Source organism: Hyaena hyaena, unplaced genomic scaffold (genome assembly GCF_003009895.1).
Source record: "Hyaena hyaena isolate Hyena2069 unplaced genomic scaffold, ASM300989v1 scaffold_227, whole genome shotgun sequence".
Taxonomy (NCBI): domain Eukaryota; kingdom Metazoa; phylum Chordata; class Mammalia; order Carnivora; family Hyaenidae; genus Hyaena; species Hyaena hyaena.
The window spans coordinates 2,082,169-2,108,254 of NW_024080859.1; the positions used below are offsets into that span (position 1 = coordinate 2,082,169).

General features: G+C 60.8%; 1 protein-coding gene across 4 annotated transcripts; it reads left to right on the plus strand.

The window, feature by feature from the left end:
- The first annotated feature begins 267 nt into the window (after positions 1-267).
- Positions 268-26,047, plus strand: WIZ (WIZ zinc finger). Of its 4 annotated transcripts, XM_039243350.1 has the most exons (13): positions 268-315; positions 1,714-1,977; positions 6,918-6,990; positions 8,564-10,704; positions 11,890-12,213; positions 16,339-16,509; positions 17,405-17,908; positions 18,965-19,357; positions 19,953-20,504; positions 21,618-22,145; positions 22,348-22,767; positions 23,062-23,257; positions 24,279-26,047. In XM_039243350.1, exons 2-13 carry the CDS (start codon positions 1,773-1,775, stop codon positions 24,436-24,438), a joined length of 5,667 nt encoding a protein of 1,888 aa, XP_039099281.1. In that variant the 5' UTR covers positions 268-315; positions 1,714-1,772; the 3' UTR covers positions 24,439-26,047. The 4 variants fall into 4 exon arrangements, with proteins under 4 accessions (XP_039099281.1, XP_039099278.1, XP_039099279.1 ...); XM_039243347.1 differs by lacking the exons at positions 6,918-6,990; positions 8,564-10,704 and having other exon boundaries at positions 272-315; XM_039243348.1 differs by lacking the exons at positions 268-315; positions 1,714-1,977; positions 6,918-6,990; positions 8,564-10,704; positions 11,890-12,213 and adding an exon at positions 14,807-15,065.
- Positions 26,048-26,086: the final 39 nt, after the last annotated feature.

Here is a 26,086-nt window from a genome sequence, read left to right on the forward strand (position 1 = left end):
AACATGGCGGCGCGCCCGCTGACCGCCCCCCCCCCAGGCGGCGCGGGGGGGCGGGGGGAGAGGGGGGGGCCTGGACCTCCTCATCATGGCGGCGCGGCGGGGCTGTCGCGCTGAGGTCACGGCGGCGCGCCGGGGGGGCGGGGCGGCGGGGGGAGCGATTTAAAGGGACAATGTCCCCCGAGCGGTGGAGGCGGCGGCGGCTGCGGAGGCCGCGGCACCGGCACCGGGAGCGGCAGCGGCGGTAGCAGCAGCGACGGCCGCACCAAGGAGGGAAGCTTCGAACCCTGGCGCCGGGCCGGCGGCGCCGCCTCCCCGGTGAGGCCCGGCCCGGCCTGGGGAGCCCGCGGGCGGGGCGGAGCCGGCGCGGGGAGGGGGAGGCCAGGGCCGGGCCGGGACAGGCGGGACCCCCCGGGGCGGGGGGCGGGGGCGGGGCCTGCAGGGGCGGGGCCTGGTCGGGGGCGGGGCCGTTCTGGTGGTGGGGAGGAGCGGGGGTCTTGGGGCAGGTGTCCCCCCCCACCTCGGCGCGTCCCACGGGGTCTCCCGCCCCGAAGTGCACGGGCGGAGGGAGTGTCTCCAGGACCCTGACCCAACGAGGGGTGCGCTGGCGCGGCGCCGCCCCCACCCCTGCGACCCCCGGGGGGGCGTCCAGGCGGGAGGCCCCTTCCCACGCTGCCAAAGTGCTCCGAAGTTGCGGTCCCGCCTGTTCCCCGCGGGCAGTGCCCACCCGGTGGGCACCCGCAGGTGCTTCCTCTGGGCCTGGGCAGGGACCCCCGCCACGACTGCCAGGCCACGGACTGGCCCCCTGGGAGTCCCCAGGCCCCTGAGGGCAGCGCCTGCAGCCAGGCCTGGAGCCCGGGCCCCGCCCCGGTTGCCTGGGCCCGGCCTCCCCACCATCTCCCTGGGGAGGGCGCCTCATTCCTGCCCTTCACTTTCCGCCGTTACCTTGAAGGTATTTATAGGTGGAGAGGACAGCACCCACCCCCTCACACACACGGCCTCCCCAGGGTCCTTCTTTCTGGACCAGGAGCCCCATCCGTCGTTTTTGTCCGCAGACTAGAGAAATCTTGGGAGGGTGGGATGGAGGAGCCCAGGCTGGGTATGCATGAGGAATAATGCTGGGGAGAAGAGAAGGGGTTAATGCTGGGGTCACTTAAGGCTGTGTGTGAGGGTGAAAGGGTTAATGCTGGGGAACCCTAAGGTCCTGCGGGGATAGGGGTCAGAGTGTGGGAAAAGTGCAGAGGTAATGATGGGGCCACTTGAGAGAGTGTATAGGATCAGGGTGTAGAAGTGGCTGGGATTCATGCAAAAGCATGTACATAGGATCTGCATGTACATGGAAGTGAGAGCACAACCGGGGAAAGTGCAGCAGTGTGTGAGGGGAGGCACCTGGGAGAAGTGATACGCTTGATGCTGGAAGAAACAAGGAGCATGAATTTGCATGTGTAAAAATGGGGTAAACTGAGGCAGCACAGTGCAGGAGCTGTGTAAAGACAAGTTACGGTGGGGTGGGAGACGGAGGCATACAGAAGAAAGGGGACCTCTGGGTTACAATGCATCTGGATAGGGCCTCAGCACCATTTACTTAGCTCTCCTGGGCTGGGAGGTAAACTGAGGCACTGAGTAGCAAGGGTGAGGACTGCGGCTTCCGGGAAGCAGAAACTAAGGCAGCATCCCTTTCCCACCTCCCCTGAGCACCTGTCTCTCTGCCTCCAGACCTACAATGCCTTGCTGAGCCAGACCAGCAGTTGAGTGGAGCCAGGCAGAGAGCATCCATGGATGGGCCCCTGGCAGGCGGCCTGGCCGCCCCAGATCGTCCTCGTGGCCCCGAGAGACTGCCCGGCCCAGCACCGAGGGAAGACATCGAAGGTGGGGCCGAGGCTGCTGAGGGGGAAGGTGGCATCTTCCGGTCCACGCATTACCTACCTGTCACCAAGGAGGGACCCCGAGACATTCTGGATGGCAGAAGTGGCATTTCTGGTAAGAGGGTGGGCCCTGTGGCCCTTGGGGGGACATCCAGCCTGGTCCCTGAGGTGCAGAGGGGGCTAGGTCACCCAGCCCAGCAGGAGTTGGGATGGCACCCTGATTCTGCTTGGGTCCAAAGCCTTCTCTTTGTACTCTGCTTATTTTCCCATTTTATGGTTGTGAAAACAGACCTGATGAATGACCTGACAAATTCCCACCCCCCTATCCCCCCCCCCACAGTGGGTGGCAAGGAGCTGGGACTTGAACTCAGGTCAGCCTGGTTCCTTCTTCTGAGCGCACTAATTGGATACAGGTGCACAGCTTAGCACCCTGAGTGTCCTGCCCTGAGAGCCCACTTTTCCCCAGGTGTTCCCCAGTCCCATTAGTCTATCCCAGCTCCCTCTTGTCTCACTGTCTTGGTGAGTCCTACTCCTGAGCCACGGATTAAACAGCTTATGCCCTCTAGTGGCCGGGGAGAGACTGGCTAGTCAGGGACACCAGCTACCACCCCTTTGTGACTCAGTTTACCCAGCACAAGGGGATCTCATTCTGTCCCCACCTCAAGATTTGTTATTCCTTTATTAAGTACTCAGCAAGTAGTATGTATCAGGCTGTGTTCTAGGTGCTGGGGATACAACCATGAACAAAAGAGGCAAAACTCCCTACGAGGCCCTGACATTCTAGTAGGAGAGACAGGCAATAAGCAACTATCTAAATAACGCGAACGCAGGTAGTAACAGGTGCTATAGAGATATTACACAGAGTGCCAGGATCATGCCCCAAGGACCTGGGAAACCTCCCTGAGTGGGTGGAATTTGAGTGGAGCGTTGAATGAATGGTGGGAAGAACAAGCCAGGTGTGGGGGGGGGGACAGCAGGCACAAAGGTCCTGTGGTGAGGAGGAGCCTGGTGTGTTCAAGGCAGGCAGGAACAGCAGAGTGGTGGGGGCAGTGCAGGCTGATGCACCAGATGTGTCCCTTCATCTCCTTGGCCTGCCCGACAGGCCTTGGTCTCCAGGAACCTCCAGGTACCTCATTAGGAGTTTCCTACATGCCAAGCCCTTTATGTGATCATCTCATGTCACTCTTAAAAGATTCCTGTGGGGTAGCCCCAATTATTATCATCCCGTGTTCGAGATGGGAAATCTTAGACCCTGAGGGGTTAAGTTAGTTTCCCATGATCCCACAGCCAGCAGTAACCTGACTTGACAGCCCTGGTCTTTAACCACCATGCTGTGTCAAGGCATCCCGGACCTGTCCCAACTCGATGTTCAGATATTTACAGCGCACACATACCATCCTCACACTCATGGACCCTGCCATCTGGTTGGGAGACAAACCAGCCACCAGGTGTGATGACATAGTTGCTGGGGCTACAGTGGGGGAAGCCCAGCCTGGGGGCCACCCAGGAGTCCTGGGGGAGGAACAGCCAGGCAGGGGATGTCTAGGTATCAGGCTCCACATATGCAATGGCATGGAAGTAATGGGTAGCAACTGAAGGTGTCACACAGCAACTGAAGGTGACAGGGTGAGACTGAGGGCAGAGGATCAGTGCTCAGGGAACCTCAGCAATCCCCTCCTCCAGACCATTCATAACCAAGGCCCCAGAGAGAAGCAGAACCGTGTTCCCGGGCATGTAACTGGCCAGGGCAGGCCTGAGACCTTGATTTTATGAGAGCTCCCGGGAAACAGGGGTCCCAGAATCCTCTCTGCTTCTGAAGAGTTGGTCACTTCTCTACCTGGCAGGAGCCCCAGGTCTGGCAAGAGAGGGGGAAGGTAAGTTGGTAGGCGCGTCCTCCCTCCCTCCATGGAACCAGCCAGGCGCCAGCGCATGTGCCTGGGGAGGAGGGGAATGTGGCTGCCAAAGCGGGCCAGGCCCACCCTTAACGATGTCCTTGAGCAGATGGGGGCTTGGGACGGGGTGGCTTGACTTGGGGGGGGGGGTCACAGCCTGGAGTTTAGATGAGGGCCTAGGCTTGGGATGCAGCATCTCCCCCGCTGCCCTCTCGGCCTGCTGGACCCCCCTTCCTGGCTCGGGCACCTGCCCTAGGAGTCTTGTGATGTCTATAAATAGGAACAGCCTCTGGGGCTGCTGTTCCACCTGGAAGCCTAGGCCTTGCCTCACCCTGACCCTGCCCTTGAAGCCCCCCAAGAGTACTCCTGGAGTGGCTGCTTCCAAACTTCTCTGTCTGCACATGGATGCGTCTACTGCCTTCTCTGTCCTCCATTGTGGCTATTGACTTGGAGCCCCCACAGCCTCCTTGCAGGCCCCACCTGATGTTTGGCCTCTCTCTCCTTGGCCTCTTGGGTGCAGCCAAGGCTTAGGGGGCTGAGATGGTCCACCGGGATTGATGGGAGTCTGGTGCGTGCCTGGCATTGGGACCAGGGGGCCAGGGAATGAACAACACACTATTTCTGCCCTTGTGTGGGACCCCAGGCTGGGGAGGAAATCAGAGCATGGCGTGAGCTCTGGGTCCAGCCTCCAGCTTCCAACCTGGGACACCTCCAAGCCAGCCCCGCCCCCCACCCCAGCACCCTCATAGCCCTTCCTTCCTCCCACCGCCGCCTCTCTGGAAGGAGCATGTACCGTGTGACCTCCTTGGCATCTGGCGCTGGCCCTGCGAGATGGGTGGGAGCTGTTCCCTTTATACAGAGGAGGAAACAAGTGGGAAAGATGTGCCCTTCAGTCACCACTGGGCCTTGAACTTGGATCTGTCTGCCTCCAAAATCTAGATTCATGGCCACTCTGCCAAGCTGCCTGGCTTGGGGTTCAAGCTGGAAATGGACACCCTTCTCATTTTCCCTCTCTCATTTTCAAACCCTCTTGGGGACCCCCAGATAGCAGGAGTCCATGAGGGCCCCTTGGCATGACCACTGCCAAGGGCTGCATCCGGGCACCTCGTCTGACCTGTAGGGACTTCTGGATCCCTACGCTGGCCATGGAGGCCTCTAGGCAAGCCCCCCAGCCCCCAGGTGTCTTGGACACGGGGCCCTGCTTGGCCTGCTTCCTCCAAAATGCTGCCACTAAAAATAGGAGCCTCGCTGGAGCGGCTCAAAGAGGCCAACACAGCCCCCTGGCTCGCGGAATCCTTAGACAACGCCAATCACAGAATCAACGAATCTGGGACGCCCAGAATCTCCAGAGCTAGGGTCTCAGAATCTCAGAAGCAGGACGCCGGCACCCTCAGACCTGCACCTCTAGGCTGTGCAGGGGCTTGACCACTGAATTGCTTGCTTGCCGCCCCCCTCCCCCGCCCCGAGTAGCTCATATTTGTGACCCTTGTGTTCTCAAGAGACCCCATGTTTTGAGATCTCTGTCCCTTGGCCGGTCCAGGCCTTGCTTTCCCAGCCCTCACACCTTCTCCAACATCCCCCTCACCCTCCCACCCTGACACTGGCCCCTGCATTCAAGTGTACCCCTGGCCTGGCCCTCTGCTCCCCATCAGTCTACTCTAGGGGTCCTCAAATGGGGGCAATTCTGTCTGCAAGGGACATTCTGCCATCTCTGTAGACATTTTTGGTTGTTATGACTTCAGGGGCCGGGGCAGGGGGGCGGCTCCCGGCACCTAGTGGGGAGAGGCCACGGATGCTGCTCAGTGTCCCGCAGTGCTCGGCGAATCATCCGACCCCACATGCGCATACTGCTGAAGTTGAGAAACTGCTCTAAAAATGCAAGTGTATGTACCCCCCTCGCCACCCTCACCTTCCAGAGGCCATGTGACAGTCACAGCCCTTCTCTCAGGCTCGGCAGAAAGACCCTCAGCCAGTGACCGCAACTTTCTGATTCCCCACACCATCCCTGATGGCACTTTTTAATTCTTTGGCTCCTGACAGTCAGCTCTCAATTTTCTGGGCAAATCGAACTGTAGGGGATCAGAAAAAGAGCTAGCCTGGACCATCCTCCAATTGAAGCTAATCCAACAATTGCATCTGTCAGGCTCTGGACGAGGCACAAGCTCCCCTCGTGTGTTAACCTTGGCCCAGGCAGTTGGCCTGCACCCCAACTGGCACGTTCCCACATGTCAGGCGAGTGCGGCGGGCATTGGAGGCACAGGCCAGGATTCCTGTGGTCACTCCAGGCGTTGGCTCCACAGGCGGATAATGGAGAGTTGGCTCTATCTGTGTAAGGGGTCCCAGGAGGGGATTTGGTTCTAGGACTGAGGCCCGGAAAGGGCCCTGGGAGGCAGGGACAGGCCCTCTGCAGCTCAGGCTTAGGGCTCCTCACTCATCAACTGGCAGGCGTTGGTTGCGCACTTGCTGTGCACCAGGCACTGGGATGCTGCAGTGAAGGAAGCTGAAAAAGTCTCTGCCCTCAGGGGGTGCTCACCTGTTAGCAGGGCCTCGGGGAAAGGGGAAAGCGGTCCTCCATGGTGGAACCAGGCAATTTCAGAGAGTTTGAAGAAAGAAACGAATCAAGGGACAAGAAAGCAAGTCATAGGGGCTCACTTTGGTCAGTGGCCAGGGAAGGACTCTCCAAACAGAAGAAATAGCCGATGCAAAGGCCCGGGCACCAGAAAGGGCTGGGTGAGTCAGAGGAGTCAGGACAGAGTGAGTGCAGGTCGGAGACAGGGAGCTGAGGCTGGAGAGACCTGTGGAGGTCCGCCATGTCAGGGCTTGGCAGGTGGTGGTTGGGAATCTGGCTTTTCTGATAGGTGTGATGAGAAGTCAGGTGAGTTTTAACCAGGGTGTGATTTTTAAAAATCACCCTGGTTGCTGGGTGTGGGCAAAGAGAGGAGGGTTGAAGGCAGGACATCCCAGGGGTCCCCCAGGAGACTCTTCCAAAGAAACCCCTTTCAAGGCTCAGGAGTGCAGAGGCCAAAGGCCTCTCAGGGGAGAGGGGTGGGGAGCCGGCTGGGCCCTTCCGAGGTGCCCCGCAGGGCTCCCGGAGCTGGGGTGTTGTGAAGGACCCCCGGCCAGGGGGACCCCAGCCCCTCAGGGTCTCCCCTCTCTGTTGCAGACGGGCAGCCCCATCCCGGCCTCAGCGAAGCCCTCCCCCGTGCCACCTCCGCCACCCATCGGATCAGCAGCTGGTGAGTGCCACGCTGGCCCTGACGTCAGGGAGGGCAGGGGGGCAAGCAGGATGTGCCTAGGCCCAACAGAGCCCCCGGGAGTGAGAAGGGGAAAGGAGGGAATCAGGAGGCCAGGAAGGAGGAGGTGGCTCCCAGCAGACAAGCCCTTGGGCGTGTGCAGCCGGTGGGGAGGACTGGGATGAACACAGACAGTCAACTCTCATTATCCCTGCCAGGAGCATGGCCAGAGGGACAGGAGCCTGAAGGTTAGACCCATGGAGTCCTGTCTCTGCCAGGTGGCCCTTAGCATGATGCTAGGCCTCTCCAAGCCTCGGTTTCCCCATCTGCAAAATAGAGTCGCTAAGATGCATCTCACAAGCTGACCTTGAGGACCCAAGGGAGGTGGAGCAGGAAGTGACAGCAGTGGTGACAGCAGCGACTTTATTAAGTCTTGGGGTGCTCATAGGCAAATAATAGTTGCACTGGGTTAAATGATAGCTCCCATTTGTTGAGCGCTTGCTGTGTACTCGCCTCCTTGGCACAGGTTTACCCCACCTGTCCCCACCTTATCGTTGCCATGGGCCTGAGGGGGTGGTCTTGTTAGTATCATGTGTCACCGGTGGGGCTGAGAGAGGTGACCCTGTGGTTTCCACTCAGCCTCGTGGTGGAGCCATGTCTCCACCTGTTCGGTGGGGACGGTTGGTAGCCCCTCTCGGAGGCAGGGTCCTGAGAATGAAGAGAGATTTATCAGGGACAGTCATTACAAGAGCCCAACGTTGGTTGTGGGTCACCAGGAGCCAGGCGTCTGGTGAAGCGAAGCGCTCCCCCAGCACTGAGCTGTGTCCTCTCCCTACGCTTCACCGGGCCAAGGTCCCCATTTGAAGGGTCGTAGCCGTTATGGTTTAAATGAGCACGTACCTCATGCGAACTTTCCTTTGATTATGGATACGAGAAAGCTCCGTAGGTGCTGCATAAGGACACAGAAGCTCCTAGGTTTTTGGGACTCGTCCCCATTTGTAGGATTGGAAAACTGAGGCCCAGTGAGGTTGCTTTGCCTTCCCCCATCCCCCAAAGAAGGTCAGGGTCCTTGGGGCCAGAGGCTGAGCAGGACCCTTCAACCACTCCTGACTCCACCCTTCCAAGAAGGGAGCTGCAGGGGGGAAAAGTGCATTCCCTTGAGGTGTTTGAGCCACAGAGTTACACCAAATTTGCTGGAGAGGTGAGACTAAAGGAACGGAATCACCCCAGTTTGGGGGCACAGACCAGAGCCTTGGGCCCTTCTGGGGGACAGATGAGAGTTGACTGTGCCACCAGACTTGAGGGCATGCCTCGTGACCCTGGTGTGGCCCCTGGGAGGCCCTGCGCACTCTCCCACCCTGCAATGGGGCTCATAGACAGGTGCAGCCTAGGAGCTGGATGTGGGTTTTGGTCCGACAGCTCTGGAAGCGCCACCCGCCCTCCCCATACGTCCCCGCTCCTGGCCCCTCTGAGGCCACCCTTGGGCTGGGTCTCTGGGGAGGACCCCCTCCCCTGCCCCCGGAAGGGAAACTGAGGCCTGTGGCTAACCTGTGTCCCAATTGGCACTTCCTTGCAGTTGCTGGGATGGAGGCAGCCTGGACTTCCGGCCGGGCTCCCCACCACCCCACCTCCTGGGCCACTTCCCCGGCCCCCCTGACGGCCAGGGGACCTGGGAGCACCCCCTGGTCCAGGAAGCCAGGGAGGGCCTTCCATCTGAGCGGAGGTTCGAGGACTCGGTCATTGTGAGAACCGTGAAACCCCACATTGAGCTTGAGGGCTCTAGAAGGTTCTCGCACCATCAGGGTGAACCGAAGCTCTTGGAGAAGGCCCCCCGGGGCCACCCCAGGTTCGACTGGCTCCGAGACACGGAGGAGCAGCCCCCACCCCAGGATGCAGGGCTGCACCTGGACCTGCCGCCCCAGCCCCTGCCCCTCACCTCCTTTAGGACGGTGCTCGTGCCGGTAGAAGATAGCGCTAAGTCACTGGATGTGACCCTGGTGGAGGACACCAGAGAGCACCTGGCCGACCTCGAAGGGCTGGCCCAGCCATCTGAGTGGGGCCTGCCCAGGTCGGCCTCGGAGGTGGCCACGCAGACCTGGACAGTGAACTCAGAGGCGTCCGTGGAGCGGCTGCAGCCGCTGCTGGCCCCGGTCCGCACGGGGCCCTACCTGTGCGAGCTGCTGGAGGAGGTGGCCAAGGGGGTGGCCAGCCCGGGTGAGGACGAGGACGAGGAGCCGGCCGTGTTCCCGTGCATCGAGTGCAGCATCTACTTCAAGCAGAAGGAGCACCTTCTGGAGCACATGAGCCAGCACCGCCGAGCCCCGGGCCAGGAGCCCCCCGCTGACTTGGCCCCGCTGGCCTGTGGAGAGTGTGGCTGGGCCTTTGCCGACCCAAGTGCCCTGGAGCAGCACCGCCAGCTGCACCAGGCCTCCCGGGAGAAGATCATCGAAGAGATCCAGAAACTGAAGCAGGTCCCGGGCGATGAGGGCCGGGAGGCACGGCTGCAGTGCCCCAAGTGCATCTTTGGCACCAATTCCTCCAAGGCCTTTGTGCAGCACGCCAAGCTGCATGTGCGTGAGCTCCCGGGCCAGCCTGCCAGGGAGCCCTTCGGGGGCGGCAGCGGGGCTGGCAGCCCAGGCCCTGATGCCACCACCCTCGCCTATCGACCCTACCGGGCCTCCTCCGGGCTCAGTGGCTGCGTTTTCTGTGGCTTCCCTGCGCCCAGCGAGAGCCTGCTCAGGGAGCACATGAGGCTTGCGCATGCCCATCCCCACTGGGAGGAGGATGCCGAGGCTTTTGAGGAGGACCCTGCCAGCCAGCCGGGCACCAGCCAGGAGGCATATGCCCACTTCTCTGATGCTGCTGAGGACTACTTTGGCAAAGCTGAGCCGCTCTTGGCCCCCACATGGCAGGAGAACCCTGCTGGATATGACCCCAGCCTGGCCTTTGGCCCAGGCTGCCAGCAGCTGGGCGTGAGGGATTTCCCACTGTCAAAGCCACTGCTGCACGGCTCAGATCAGAGGCCCCCGGGAAGGCCAGCCTTCCCCTCACCTCTTGCATCTGCCCCCTACTCCCTATATCCCGGTAGGAACAAGAGTGTGGTCCACCCTCAGGGGCTCCCAGGCCAATTGGGGGATCAGAGACACCCTTGGAGCGAAGAGGAGGAGGAAGACATACCACTGGCTTCGGAAATGGACTTTTCCCCTGAAAATGGGGTCTTTCCACCTCTGGCTGCCCCCGGCCTCATCCCGCAGCTGGCCTTGGACCTGAAGCGGACTTTCCGGAAAGCCCTGAGGGCAGCTGAGGCCACACGGGCACAGCGGCAACAGCTCCGAGGGATGGTGCCCATCGTGCTGGTGGCAAAACTGGGGCCGCAGGTCATGGCTGCAGCCACCCGGGTGCCCCCAAGGCTGCCGGCCGAGGAGCTGGGGCTGGGGGCCACCCACCCCCTGGACTTCTTGCTTCTGGATGCGCCGCTGGGCGGCCCGCTGGGGCTGGACGCACTCCTGGATGGGGACCCGACAGTGGCCCTGAAGCATGAGGAACGGAAGTGTCCCTACTGCCCGGACCGCTTCCACAACGGTATCGGCTTGGCCAATCACGTCCGGGGCCACCTGAACCGTGTGGGCGTCAGCTACAATGTGCGGCATTTCATCTCTGCCGAGGAGGTGAAGGCCATTGAGCGCAGGTTCTCCTTCCAGAAGAAGAAGAAAAAAGGTAGGGCGGCTTCGCTCTGGCACCCACCTCCCTCCGAGGCCCACGAGATGCACAGCTGGGCAGCTGAGTTCTGAACCGAGCAACCCTCACTCAAAGTCCTCCCGTAGTGCCAAGCAGGGGGAAGTCAGGGCCTCCCCTTCTGGAAGACCGGGAGCCGCAGCAAAGGCCACTGCATCGGTGGAGGTGTGGGGACGCCCCGGTGCCCTGGCCCTTCCAGCAGCTGGAGGAAGGAGAATGGGCAGAGGAGGCAGCCCCAGGCAGGGTATTTCACTGATGTCTGCACTCAGCAAATATTTATTGAGAGAGGTCCCCTCTGTTCTGGGCACTTGGGGGCAGGCACAGCAGGGAATGAGACAGCGGTCCCTGCTCCCCTGGAGCTCCCGGCCCAGTAATAGGAGTGTGTGGGGCCCTGGCCGGCTTCAGAACCCCCTGGGACAGCCCGTGAGGTATGCGGATTCCCAGGCACCCAGGTTCTGATTCTGGAGTTGGGTCTCCAACATGATTGCCCTGGGTGCTTCTGACGCCGGCAGATGTGGATCCCGCTTGGGGGCAGGTGCTCGCATGGTGTTTGTGCGTGTGCGCGGGCATGCATGTGTGTGCGTGCACTGGGGGGCAGGGGGCAGACAGCCACAAAACCAGGCAGTTACAGTGGTGAGTGACCAGGGCTGTGACGGGGGAAGCTGGGGGCTGGGGAAACTGAGAGGAGGTCCCTGACTCCGCCTGGGGCTTTTGGGGGGGGGGTCTAAGCTGACTTTCAGAGGAGGGCATCCATTTGTCCATTTCTTCATTCAACAAAGATTTAATTGACAGCACTGGAGTGACAGTGAGCAAAAATTGGCATGTACCGTAGACACGAGAAGGATCTTAATCGAACACTCGCCCAAAAGATTGCAAATCCACAACTGGAGAAGCGTTTCTGAGGGTGGAGCCCCTGATGCTGAGAGCTAAGTAGAGGGAAATCTAGAAGGTCAGGCAGAGAAGGCTTCTTGGAGCAGGAGGGCGGGAGGACCCGTGAGCTCATGCAGGCAGGAGCGTGAAAGGGAAAGGGAGGTGTCCCCGGTCAGGGATGCAACTTGCTGTGTGATCTGTGGAGGGTGGAGGGTGAGCACCCCTGGGAACAGGGACGGACGGCTAGGGCCAGAGATTCACCCCTCCAGGCATTCCATGTCCTCTCTCCCTCCACAGTGGCTAACTTCGACCCAGGCACCTTCAGCCTGATGCGCTGTGACTTCTGTGGGGCTGGCTTCGACACGCGGGCCGGCCTCTCCAGCCACGCCCGGGCCCACCTGCGTGACTTTGGCATCACTAACTGGGAGCTCACCGTTTCACCCATCAACATCCTGCAAGAGCTGCTGGCCACCTCCGCTGCCGAGCGGCCCCCCAGCCCCCTGGGCTGCGAGCCCGGGGGGTCGCCCGGTGGCTTCCTGACCTCCCGCCGGCCCCGCTTACCTCTTGCTGTGCCCTTTCCACCCACCTGGGCTGAGGACCCCGGGCCAGCCTACGGAGATGGTAAGGAGAGAGGGTGCAGAGGGGGTTTGGGGCCCTGACCCTCCTCAGGGGCCCAGAGAGATGGAGGGGTAGGAGGGGGTCAGCCACTCCGCTTTCCTGGTAGGGCTTCAAGTCACTTTACAAAGTATGTTGACAACTGTCCTCACAACTGCCCTGCCACGTATGGGTTATTTCTCTTTTACTCACGGGCTGGGCCAGGGCTACTTCTGGACCCAGTTAGTGCCTGCCCTGCCTGACAGTGACTTTAACGCATGCTTATTCAGCTTTTATGAGGAACGTGATATGTTCTAAGCACTTTACAAACACAAAGTTATCTATATACTTAACCACAACGCTATAAGGCTGGTGTTATTATAATCCCCATTTTACAGATGAGGAAACTGAGGCACAATGAGATTAATTAACTTGCCGAGGGACGCACAGCCAGAGGTGGCGGACCTGGGATTTGAAACCCCAGACAAGGCAGGCTCTACCATCCTTGGTCTTAAAAATGTCTTCTATCTAGAGCAGTGCTGTCCAATAGAACTTTCTGAGATGGAAAGGTTCTCTAGATATGTGTTCTATAGGTCACTACTGGCCACATACGGCTGGTGAGGACTTGAAACGTGGCCAGTGCAAAGTTAGTGGCAATTCTGTCAGATAGTGCAGACACATTCTAGATTTTCGTTGGTGTCTACTTTGTCCGGCAGCATAACCCCTCCCATACCTTTTGTGCTTGTGTATCTTAAAGTTTCAGCTCATTTATGCCTCGGAACGATTCTAAGGGGCTAAGGATTGTTGTGTTCTGGTTTATGGAGGAGACTGTGGGTCATCTGCTTTGCCACACTGCCACAAAGCAGCAGATTTAGATTTCTGAACCATGTTCGGTGCTCTCTGCCAGTGGAAGATGGCTTGGGAAATCCAGATGTAATAGTTTGGTGAAGGAGCCTGGGGCTGGGCACCACTGAGGGGGCAGAAAGGTGAAGGCCCCAGCCTTGCAAAGCCTGCCTTTGTGGGAGCCTTTACTGAATCTTGAAGCAGAGAACTTGGCGGTGAAGAGTAGGTGGGTTTTGGGGAACGCAGGAGGTCCCTGAAAAGGGGGAACTGTCCAGGGGCTGCTTGGGGCTGAGGTTTCCTTCTGTTTCTCCTACCTGCAGCTCCCAGGGTCCTACCTAGATGTGTACTCTGACCTCCACTGGACTCATCTGTAAGCCCCCTTACTGGCGAAGGGGACCTGAGGGTCTGCAAAGTGGAGGGTGGCACTATCAAAGCCCCCTCTCCTCCTTGGATAAGGAGACTAAGGCGCGGAAAGAGCATGGTGGTTGGTTGAGGTCACAGTTTCGAAAGAGACAGAGTAGGGATGTGACCTCTGCTGAAGGCTTTGCCCTGGGCATTCAGCTCACACACCTGGCTATGTTTGTGGTGTCTCGGGGTGACTGAGGAGTGGAGCTGGCTCTGAGGGTGACTGGGGGGCACAAGAGGCAGTTTGTAAACTCCGGCCTGCCGCCTTCTTTTTCTGTCACTCTGGTAGAGGTCTGAATGTCAGGCTCACACTCCTTACTTGGTACCTGGGTCAGGCCACCAGAGATGGTAGCATGTGCCCAGCAGTCAGGTTCCGCTTTGGTCACCTTGTTTCTACCAGAAGACCAACGTGCCTAGTTAGTGCTGATGGAGCCAGCCAAGCCATTGGGGTGTCAGGATTCAGTCTGGTACTACCCTAGCTTTGTCGGGGGGTGGGGGTGGGGGGCGCGGGGAGGCTGGTTAACACCAGTTAACACCTGATGAGCAGGAGGGCTGTTAATGAGTGGTTCAGAAGATCCTGGAAGTCCTGCCTTGAGGAAGGATGCCCCAGATTAAGGCTAGGTCCTGGCACCCGCCCTGCACGTTTGTCCTTAGAAGCATCTCCCACCTAAGTGGGGCGTAGGGGGCGGGTGCCAGGTTGGGGGCGGGGCCACGGTCATATTCTGGCCCCACCCAGCTGTCAAGGACCCGCTGGGGGCAATCGGTTTGGTGTTGGGGAGAAGCAGGTTGTGCCTGAAATGAGGTGCCGGCGGTCGTGTGGGGAGTTCCGTAGGACTGCAGGACGGCGCCGGAGGGGCTGGGGCGGGGACATGTGGACACCAGGATGATGTTGTGGGATCCTCGTAGTTGTGATGTGGTGTCTTCCAGGATCTCCGACACGGAGGGGAGTCTTCCAGGATAGGGAAAGGAACAGGGTCCCGGCGCACTTTCTAGCTCCAGGCGCCGAGGCTCCAGGAGCCTGAATGCTGTTCAAGCAAATGCGTGTGGCCGGAGGATTCCCATTCTATCCTTAGGAATGTCCCGGGTTGGGGAAGAGTGTCCCGGCCCGTCCAGGCCAGGTGTGGGGGTGCAGCTGGCGGCCGAGCTGAGCGCGGCTTGTGTGCTTCCGCGAGCCCGTGTGCGGGCGGCTCCTTGAGGGTCCGCCCCCCCTCCCTCCCCACCCGGCCCGCTGGGCCGGGACAAGTGTTTCGCTCGCGGCGCTCGGCGCTCGGCCGGCCACACTGGGTGCGCCCCGAGGGGCGGGGCGGAACGGAGCGGGCTCGGCGGCGGCGCTCGGCGCTCGGCTGCTCCCGCCTGGGGCGGCCGCCCCGCGTGCGCCGGAGCCAAGATGGCCGCCTCCACCGCCCAGTGCCGAGTGACAAAAGCGGAGAGCAAGGCGGCGGCGGGGCCGCGCGCGGGGGGCGCCCGGGAGCGCGCGCCCGCTGGGGCGCCCCCGCCCAGCCCCCCGAGCCCGGGCCCCGCGGCCCTCCCCGCGCCGCCGCCGCCGCCCCCGCCCCCGCCGCCACCGCCGCCGCCGCGGGACGGGCCCAAGGCCGAGCCGGAGCCGGGGCCCGGGCCGGCGCCCGCGCCGGGTAAGAGCCCGCGCCGGGGAGGGTGCGGGGAGGGCAAAGTCGGCATTCCGCCCGCCTTCTGCCGCCGCCCCCCCGATGCCCGCCCTCCAGTCTTCAGGACTCCCCCTCCCCCCCAGGCCCTCCGGTTGCGCGGGCCCCGGGCCTCCTGTCGGAGCTCTCAGGGTCCCGGGCTTCAGAAACACTCTCCGCCGCCCTTCCGTGGGACCCTCGCCCCGTCTGACAGATGTCCCCTGTCCCCCCTTGGAGCCCCGGGAGCGCCCCTCGCCTCAGTCTCGGTCCCTCCGGCCGGAAACCCACTCCAAGTCACTTCAGACGCGGACCCTACACCATCTGACAGACGCGCCCACTCCACCGGGCGACTTTGACAAAGTCCTCGGTGTCCCGTACCCCGGTGGCCTCCCCTGCCTGCCTCCTCCTTGCTTCCGTAGGACTCAGACTGAGCAGAGGACCTGCGTGGCTTCCTGCTCATAGCGCTGAACGCCTCCAAAGCCCCACCTGACACACGGTTCCTTCATCCTCAGAGCTGTCTCCACGCCCTGAACGCTAAACCTGGGGCTCCGCAGGCCACGCAGGCCCCCTTCTCTGAAAGATTAGACCGTGAAAACGTACCTTTCACTCCCTGTTCTCAGACACGGCTCCTTCAGGGAAGCTTCCTGGCCAGACGGATGTCTCAGAAACTTCCGACAAAGTTCTGTGATTCCCACTTTTCCTGTCTGCATTCAGATCCCTGCCGGTCCAGGCTCCCAGTTCTCACCTTACCCCACTTGGGTCTCAGCTCGTGATAAGTAGACTCCTACCGAGCCCAGAGTTGTCTCTGCAGCCCCTGTCTGGTGGAGAGTCCCATGTGGAACCTCCTTCCTGTCCTTGGCTCCTCGCCTTCTGTGCTGCTTCTCTGGCCTCTGACCTCGGCCTTCTCTTACTGGATTCCCGTTCTGACTATCACCTACCCGCCCCCGGGACTGACATGCTCCCCTGCACAAGTTCTGCCCAGAGAGAGATGGTGTCCTAGCGCTGTGTTGCCCAGCCAGTCCGTGTTCTGGTGCGTGGAAGCTGCTCCTGGTCCCTGCTGTCAGAGGGCAGCTGTGACATCCCTGTGTCTTACTGGTGCTGGGGGTTATGGATGGATCCTCTGTTTTCATGGGGGTGAGTCGCCTCCCAGGGTGAGAGCAGCCGCCAAGGATGAGGAAGAAGGCTCCACGCCCTCACTCTCAGTGTTACAGGGGCAGACGGCTCACACTCAGCCTGGGCTGAGCCTGTCTTCCTAACCTCGCAGGCCTGGGTTCAGAGGAAAACACAATGGTGGCCATGGACTTGGGCTCCCCCCCGCTCCCCAAGAAGAGCCTGCCTGTCCCTGGGCCCTTGGAGCAGGTGGCCAATCGGCTGAGCAGCAAAGTGGCTGCAGAGGTTCCTCATGGCAGCAAGCAGGAACTGCCAGATCTCAAGGGTGAGTGGCCCAGGTGGCAAGGTGGGGGTGCTGGTGAGGCTGGACATGCTCCATAGGGAACTCTTGGGTCTGGGGGTTAGCGCGGGGTCATCAGCTTTTTCTTCAGTCCAAGACACTGAGGAGATACCCAGCCGTCTTCTCTCGAGCTTCTGCTGCCCTGGGCATGCATGGCCTTGAGCTGTACCCTTACTGGGCGAGGGAGGGACATCCAAGGAAAGAGCATGGTGTTCAAGAGCTGACACTCAGACCCAGTTCGTTTGCTGACTTTGGCCCTCGTTAGCTGTGTGATCTTTTGCATGATATTTTCTCATCTGCGTGTTGACATTCAGACCATGACTGAGTGGTTACGGGCACCGTGCTGGACCCCAGAGATGTGAGCGGAGCAAAACAGACCTGACGCTTGTCCTTGGAGTCACTGAAGTTGGGGAGCAGGGAGGCAGAGAAGGAGACAGGCAGGGATAAGGGCTCTCGGGTACAGGGCACCACGGGGGCTATGGCTGTGGTCTCCAGCCCAATGTCTGGGGCATGAGTTGAGCCGCAGAGGCTGGCTGGGACAGCTCTGGAGACTGTGTGGCTGCAGGTCAGCATTTATTTGTGTGAACACCTGTTGCCAGGACACATGGGTATGTTGGGTATCTGAAAGGTATTCCACTGGCTGGACTACAGAGGGCTCTGTTTCCTGCTGCTGTGTGCCCTTGGGCATAACTCTTCCCTCTCTGAGACTCAGTTTCCTTATTTGCAAATTGGATTCCTGCCTTATTAGGGTCATTTTAAGGATCAGGGAGGCTTGCGGGGAGCCTGGGTGAGTGGAGTCTTTGGTGGGAGTGGAGAAGTGGGAGGGCAGGGCTCAAGGGGCCTCACAGCCAGCTCTCCTGGCCTTCATCTCGCCCTCCAGCTCAGAGCCTGACCACCTGCGAGGTCTGCGGTGCCTGCTTTGAGACACGCAAGGGCCTGTCCAGCCATGCGCGCTCCCACCTGCGGCAGCTGGGGGTGGCCGAGTCGGAGAGCAGCGGTGCCCCCATTGACCTCCTCTACGAGCTCGTGAAGCAAAAGGGCCTGCCTGACACACCCCTTGGGTTGCCCCCAGGCCTGTCTAAGAAGTCCAACTCACCGAAGGAGGTGATCGCTGGGGCTCCCCGGCCTGGCCTGCTTGCCCTGGCCAAGCCCTTGGATGCTCCTGCTGTCAACAAGGCCATCAAGTCACCACCTGGCTTCTCGACCAAAGGCTTGGCCCACCCACCTAACTCCCCTCTCCTCAAGAAGGCACCACTGGCCCTGGCAGGCTCCCCTACCCCCAAGAATCCCGAGGACAAGAGCCCCCAGCTGTCCCTGAGCCCCCGGCCAGCCTCCCCAAAGGCACAGTGGCCCCAGTCTGAGGATGAAGGGCCCCTGAACCTCAGTGAGTGCGGGTCCTGGGAGCTGAGGGAGGTCCTGGCACCGGGAGGGCTGCAGAGCCCAGGGTGGGGACAATGGGGACTGCAGCTCCTACGTCCTGGGTCCACTGGGTCAGAATTTTGGTCAGAGCGTTGTGTCTCCTGTTGGGCTGGCCATGCAGCATATTACCACCTGCCTCCCACTTTACTTTGCTGTTCCTCTCCCTGGAGGCCTGACTTTGGCCGCTGAGCCTGTCAGGGTCACCCTCGCTACTTAGGGACTCCGTTGACCTTCTCTGAGCCTGAGGGTTGGGGCAGTGAAGGTAAACAGAACTCCTGTGGGCCTGGCTTCCCAGGAAGGGGGTCTTGGGTCCTAGAGGCAGGCAGGCAGTCCTGTAGTCAGTCCTGTCTTCACACCTTCCTGGCTATGGTGTGCAGAGGCACCTCTACCGTACCCGTGGGTGGAGCCATACCTCCCGGGCTACCTATGGGCTTGGCAGAGTAGGGTTTGGGAAGACCCCACCCCCACCCCGGGTGCAGTGAGCAGGTTTAGCATGGATGTCCCTTAGGAAGTCAGGCCTTCTCACACATTTGCGTGTGAGTTTGAGGGTGAGCCCAGGGTCTGGCCCCCTGCCCAACAAGGCACCCCACTTGGCACCTCATGTTCCGATGAAGTTGCTTCCATTGTCTGCTGTGCTTTCAGGAGCAAGGCCCTGAGCAGGTCTGCCCTTTGCTGTATGATGCTTGGCAGCTGGGCACGGCCCCTGCTTTGCACCCATGCAGCTCCCAAAGCTGGGGTCCCAGGGAAGAGGGCCTGGGAGCATCAGACTGTGCTACTGGAACTTGGCCACTGCCTGTCCACGCCATGTTCTTCAGCTCTGCACACTCACCTTGATCCCAAAGGGCTAGGCAGGGAACAGGACTTTCTGTTTCCCAAAACCTCTTAAAATAAATCTGCGGCACAAGTCTTGGACCCCGAATGGCCTGGGCAGCCTTGAATCACATCAGGTCTTCTTGCCTCAGTCCCCCAGGGCCGGCCAAGGTGGCGGCCGTGAACCCCCCCCTGTGTTTTGTCTCCGCAGCTTTAGATAGTGACGGGGGCAGAGAGCTGGACTGCCAGCTGTGCGGTGCCTGGTTTGAGACCCGCAAGGGCCTGTCCAGTCACGCCCGCGCCCACCTGCGCCACCTGGGCGTCAGCGACCCGGACGCCAAGGGATCCCCCATAGACGTGCTCCACGGGCTCATCAGGAGGGACGGCGTCCAGATCCGCCTCCCACCCGGGCGCGGCACCCTGGCCCAGCTGGGGCGGCCTCCTCCCACCTCCGCGGCCCTCTCCTTGCTCCCCCCCCCACCGCCGGCCAAGAAGGCCAAGCTGAAGGCCGCGGGTATGGCCAGCCCCTGGGGGAAGCAGGACCTCTCGGCCGCCGCCGGCATTTTCTGGGCCTCTGATGTGGAGCCGTCTCCTCTCAACCTCTGTAGGTTCTCGCTTCAGCCGCTCCCTCCTCCCTGCGGGCCCTGGAGCCCCTCCCGGGGGGGTCGCAGCCCCCTCCCTACTCCTTTCCTGCTGGGGCAGGGAGTAGACAGGGGCCCTTGGCAGTGGGCTGGTTCTGCCCAGAGATTTTGATGGCAGTTGGCTGCTAGGCCTTCTCTCTTGGCCTTTGACCTCCATGACTGTGACCTTCCCTGAGAATGAAGGCCAAGGGTGGGGTGCTACCTTTTGGTGTGGAAAAGTGCCCAGGGTTCCCCCTGGTCTGGATGGCATTTGGCACTTAGGCTGCTACTTCCCGCCCTCTTGCCCCCCCCGTCCTTGTCGGGACCCTCAGAGCCGTGGAGTCTTGGTTCCATCCTTCTCTGCCAGGAGCGAGGGCCCGTGCGCTCTCTGGAGCCTCCCCTCGCTCCTGCTGAGTGTCTGGCCCCCACCCCGCTCCTCAGTTCCCTCGCTTGCACCTGCCCTCCACCACCACCCCAGCCTGTGGGCATGCTGCTGCCCATGCCCAGCCGACCAGGAGACCCACAGGCGATGATGCTAATGGTGCCCACGATGCTAATTACTCCTTTCTCCTGCTGCAGCCTCAGGCCCAGAGCCAGCTCGAGACATTCGCTGTGAGTTCTGCGGTGAGTTCTTCGAGAACCGCAAGGGCCTGTCAAGTCACGCACGCTCCCACCTGCGGCAGATGGGTGTGACTGAGTGGTATGTCAACGGCTCACCCATTGACACACTACGGGAGATCCTCAAGAGACGGACCCAGTCTCGGCCTGGTGGCCCCCCTAACCCACCAGGGCCCAGCCCGAAAGCCCTGGCCAAGGTGATGGGCAGCGGAGGTCCTGGCAGCTCGCTGGAAGCCCGCAGCCCTGCAGACCTTCACCTCTCACCCCTGGCCAAGAAGTTGCCACCGCCACCAGGCAGCCCCCTGGGCCACTCACCAACTGCCTCTCCTCCTCCTACGGCCCGGAAGATGTTCCCAGGCCTGGCCGCACCCTCCCTGCCCAAGAAGCTGAAGCCTGAACAAATGCGGGTGGAGATCAAACGGGAGATGCTGCCAGGGGCCCTTCACGGGGAGCCGCACCCATCCGAGGGTCCCTGGGCAGCGCCGCGGGAAGACATGGCCCCCCTGAACCTGTGTAAGTGTGACCCCGGGGCAGGGCCGTGAGAACAGGTAGAGGGGTCTCCCCCCCACCCCCAACCCCATCCTCGTTCCAACACTTCATGGGTACCCTGCACGCCCACGGTAGAAACAGAAGGGCGGATGCACAGGTCCGGAGGACAAGGTGTTAGCTGTGCATTCTTGCTGTGCAGACCCCCAGCCGAGCTGCTTCTTGATTCTCTTTCTTCCACTTGGGGGAGGCTGAATTGTGCCATTCGATGATGGCAAAGAGATTTTATCTCTTGGGCCCATCTTAATTGATTGGTAGTGTCTGCCAACCAGATTTCCGGGGAGAAAGACTGCAGGGGTCAGTTAGTGATGTCTGCCAGCAGCAGGAGTGTGGACACTCTAAGTGGGCATCTGAACGGTCTTTCTGACATTCCTGGTTGCTAAGTGCTTGACATTGGGAGCCAGGTTCAAGTTAAGTGCTCAGCAGTCTGGCAGTATGTGACCTTGGGCAAGTTTCTTCTTTTTGGAGATGAAGATAAGCATGGTCCAAGCGCTGAATAGTTCCAAAGTGGTATAGAGCACTTAGCACGGTGCCTGGTACGTATGCAGTGATTATACTGTGCATGTCACTGTGTTCTTTCTGCTCCAGTTGGCTGAGTTGTGTACTGAGCAGGTGAGGATGGCCCGGGCTGCGCTGTCTGAAGTGCTCATGTGCATTTCGTACCAGCTATGCCATGTGCTTTGAACTGCTCCCTCAAGGTGGAAGTTTCTATCTGCATTTTGCAAAGGAGGAAACTGAGGCTCAGAGGGAAAGTGGTTTGCCCAGCGTAGCCCAGCATAACATAAGGGGGTCACAGCCGAGCTGGAGTCTGAGCCCAGGATCAAGGAAGCGCTTGTTCCTCACTGCTTCATGATGTCACAGGGGGTCATCTTGAAGCCAGCTAGAATCTGAGGTGACAGAGCAGGCAGAAGGGCTGAATGTACACAGGGGCTCCTGGAAGTGGATGAGGGAGCGGGTCATTTGGGTCTGGGGCTGTATGGACGGGACAGCCAGGCACTTAACACTAGCCTTGAGCTTGGAGGCTTCCCGCCGCAGCCGCCTCCTTCTCCTCCCCTTCCCTCCACCCTGGACCCCCTGCAGCGTCCCGGGCAGAGCCTGTGCGTGACATCCGCTGTGAGTTCTGCGGTGAGTTCTTCGAGAACCGCAAGGGCCTGTCCAGCCATGCGCGCTCCCACCTGCGGCAGATGGGCGTGACCGAGTGGTCTGTCAACGGCTCGCCCATCGACACGCTGCGGGAGATCCTCAAGAAGAAGTCCAAACCGTGCCTCATCAAGAAAGAGCCGCCCGCTGGAGACCTGGCCCCTGCCTTGGCTGAGGACGGCCCCCCCACGGCTGCTCCAGGGCCTTTGCAGGCCCCCCTGCCATTGGCGCCCATGGCTGGCCGCCCAGGCAAACCAGGAGCTGGGCCGGCCCAAGTTCCTCGAGAGCTCAGCCTGGCACCCATCACCGGTGCCAAGCCCACAGCCACTGGCTACCTGGGCTCAGTGGCAGCCAAGCGGCCCCTGCAGGAGGACCGCCTCCTCCCAGCAGAGGTCAAGGCCAAGACCTACATCCAGACCGAACTGCCCTTCAAGGCAAAGACCCTGCACGAGAAGACTTCCCACTCCTGTAAGCAGCCAGTGGCAGGGTCCGGGGAGGGCACCTGCTGGGGCCCACAGGGCCAGGCAGTGCCGCGCACACACTGACCCCCAGCAGGGGCCGGTGGCAAGGCTCCGGTGGGAGGCGGGACTGACTCCTGACCTGGGCAGGGCCTTCTGGGTACTTCAGTTGCTTTTGGGCTGGGGCTCAGCAGCACCCCCTCTGCCTGCAGCCACCGAAGCCTGCTGTGAGCTGTGTGGCCTTTACTTCGAAAACCGCAAGGCCCTGGCCAGCCATGCGCGGGCGCACCTGCGGCAGTTTGGCGTGACCGAGTGGTGTGTGAACGGCTCACCCATTGAGACACTGAGCGAGTGGATCAAGCACCGGCCCCAGAAGGTGGGGGCCTACCGCAGCTACATCCAGGGCGGCCGCCCCTTCACCAAGAAGTTCCGCAGTGCCGGCCACGGCCGCGACAGTGACAAGCGGCCGCCCCTAGGGCTGGCACCCGGGGGCCTGGCTGTGGTGGGCCGCAGTGCTGGGGGTGAGCCAGGGCCTGAGGCTGGCCGGGCAGCCGACAGTGGTGAGCGGCCTCTGGCAGCCAGCCCGCCAGGCACTGTGAAGGCTGAGGAGCACCAGCGGCAGAACATCAACAGTGAGTGCTGACGGAAGGGCGTTTTGAGGGCTAGGGGCACCGGCCGCCGGGGTTCTCTGCTGTGCATCTGCCTTGTGTCACTTACCCAGTTGCACCCCTATTCCTCTGGCCACCATCCCACCTCTTCTCCCCTCCCCAACCCTCCCCCAGACCCGGGCAGCATCCAGTGAGCAACTGTCCTGTCTTACGGTTCCCCACAGCCTTCACACCATGCTTGCTGAAGGCAGGAACCTTCCCAGGAGTCTTGCCCTCTGGCTTATGTCTTGTCCGTCTCCGTACCTTTCCCTGCCTCAGAATTTGAGCGCCGACAAGCCCGCCCTCCAGACGCCTCTGCGGTCCGGGGGGGTGAAGAGGCCAATGATCTACATCAGAAGCTGGAGGAGGTGCGGCAACCCCCACCCCGGGTCCGGCCGGTCCCCTCCCTGGTACCCCGTCCCCCCCAGACATCACTGGTCAAGTTTGTTGGCAACATCTACACCCTCAAGTGCAGGTATGTGGCCCCCTGGGGGCGGTGGGGGGAGAAAGACCACCCACCTGGGCCTTGGTTACCCAAAACCTCTGAATAGCCCAGAGGTTGGTGGCGGTCAGGAGATGTAGCTTCAAGGACTGCCTCAGAGCATGGCTGGACCCAGGCTAAGGGCTTAACAGAGGGTGGCACCTCAGAGCATTAGGCTGGGACCCTGAGGTTTGTAGCCAAGCAGACCTGGGTTCCAGGGCTGGCTCTGACACTTAACCAGCATAGTAGCCTTGGGCAAGGGCGTTCTGCTCCAAACCTCAATGCTCCCACCTGTATAATGGGGTTGACAACAGACCTACCTAATAGGTTTGTCATGAGGTTTAAAAAGTTGAATATTTATAAAGCACTTGAGTTATGCCTGACGTATGGTAAGCACTCAACAAGTGCTTGTCTGATTAAGACAAAAAATAGGTCTTAGTTCATTCAGAGGCCAGGAAATAGGTCTGACACTTTAGGTGGCCTCAGGCCATATAGGCCAAGTCAGAAGTAAGATTTGAACCCAAGTCTCTGGAGCCCCAGGCTCAGGTCCTGGGTCCCTGCTCCGAGAGGCCTCCCGTGGGGCCTCAAGCGCAGGGAGTTGGTGAGCTGGGGGCCTGAGCAAGGTGGGTGTGAGTTAGTGCCTGAGCCCCTTTCGCCAGCTGCCATCCTTCTGTCCTGGAGCCTGGCAAGGTCGGGGTTGCTGCTCTGGGGTCTCTGCCCTCTCACTCACAGTTGGCAGAGGGCCTCTGCAAGCCCGATGGCCCTTTCCCAGCATCAGCGCCCAGGCTGCCCTGAGCATAGAGATGATGCGGGTCTGTAGGGGTCCTGCCATCAGCCTGGGAAGGGTAGAGGTACCGTCCCTGAGGGGCCCCTTCCCGGAAATCCTGGGTCTGCTCTGTCCACACTGAGCTGCGGTGAGTGTGCCTGATGCTCAGGGACGTGGGCCGGGCTACACTTCGGCCTCTCCTCATGTCAGTGGCCACTCCTCTCTCTCTCTCTCTGTTCCTCCACACAGGTTCTGTGAGGTGGAATTCCAGGGGCCCCTCTCTATCCAGGAGGAGTGGGTGCGGCACTTACAGCGGCACATCCTGGAGATGAATTTCTCCAAAGCGGACCCCCCACCCGAGGAGCCCCGGGCCCCGCAGGCACAGACAGCGGCGGCAGAGGCGCCCTAACACAGAAGCATTCCAAATCCCCTCTCGTGCCACCTCTGTCTTCTCTTTCTCCTCCGTCTGTTCTACCCTCTCCTCCCTCTTTCTTTTCCGTTTCCAAAGGAGCAAGCCAAAACCTCAAACCGGCACCCCTTGGGGGCCGGGCACACTACAGCCGGGGCACCAGGAGCCAGCTAGTGGCCCTTCCCCCAGCCCGAGGGCTCTGGGGCCACACACAGCGCATCTTCCTTCAGCCCACGCCTGCCTGGTCCAGCAAGGGCAGAGGCCAGGTCTCGTGTGGTGGCAGCTGATCTGGTCAAGGGGGGGAAAGGCCAGCGCTCCCCGCACTGGCAGCCAAGCGGGGCTATGTTTGCCATCCGTGGCCATTTGCAAAGACCCCAAAGACCCCTCTCCTGGTTCCCTCGTGCCCCTGTGAATATCCTCTCACACACGCACACGCAGACACAGACACAGACACACACGCACACACGCACAGGCACACACATGCACGCACGCACCTCGTGAGACCCAGGATCTGCCCTAGCCCCCCGGTTCCTGAGTCAAACGACCACATCATCCCACGGTGCTTGCTCAGGGGAAGGCACGCTCCCTCTGAGGGCCTGCTGGGGCCTGGGAGCCCCCCACTGAGCCCATGATGCCACGGAAATCCTTGTTGGCCGCCCCCCCCCCACCCCCAGAGGGGCCTTCCCAGCCTGGAAGAGCTCAGAGCTGACAGCTGCCTCCTGCCATGTCAAGGCCCCCCAGAGCCTTGGGGGGCTCTGGGGCCCAGGAGGGGGTGGGGATGGGACTTTCCTCCCCCACCCCCACTCCCCTCCTCCTTTTCACTGTTGCTTTCTATGTATAGCTCCCTAGACCTTTCACTTTTTTAAAAACGCGTTTTGTGTAGAGAATAAGGAACGTGGATCTTTTTATTTTGCAATCCTGGGCCAGCTAGAGACCGGGAGCTGATTGATCTTTTAACTTTTTTCAGTGGCCACATTTTGGTTATCGATGTACCTAGAAGTATGTAAATTAGATTAAATTTCTCTTCTGGAAACACCCCGGGGCAGGCGGCCAGCGTGTGTTTTTCTGTCGAGTGGACAGGCTGGCATCGTCTGGCAGCCGGGGCTGGGATCGAGCCGCCTCCCCCTCGAGCTCCCAGAGGCCCTGGGTTTTCCTGTTGGCCGCCAAGCTGATCAGACCCAGCTGGGGGTGAGCCCAAGTTCCCAGCTGTTGGCCCTCAGTGGCATGGTTGGTGAGGGGCTCTGGCTGGCTGGCTGGCTGGCTGGCTGTCTGGCAAAGCGGCTCCTGTGAGCAGAGGAGAGGAACCAAGGCTCTGGGCAGCTGGTCTAGGAAGGGAGCCAGGATGGAGAAGCATGAAGCTGGAGGGCCCTCCAAGGGCAGGAGCGGTCCAGTGAGGGCATGGGGCACCTGCCGGGGGAGGGAGAAGCGCACAGTTGCTGGCAGCCGTCAGAGAGCTGGGACCAGCCTGCCTTCAAGACATGTGACTTGCCTGGAGACACATGCACCTGAACCCAAATCACACGAGGGGAGAAGGGAGCTGCTGGCTCCTTCGTGATGTTATTTATTTTCTCGCTCTGCAAATGTTTATTGAACATTTCTGAGATTTTAAGAGATTTTGTTGGCTGCTCCTTCTTGTTTATTGCATGCG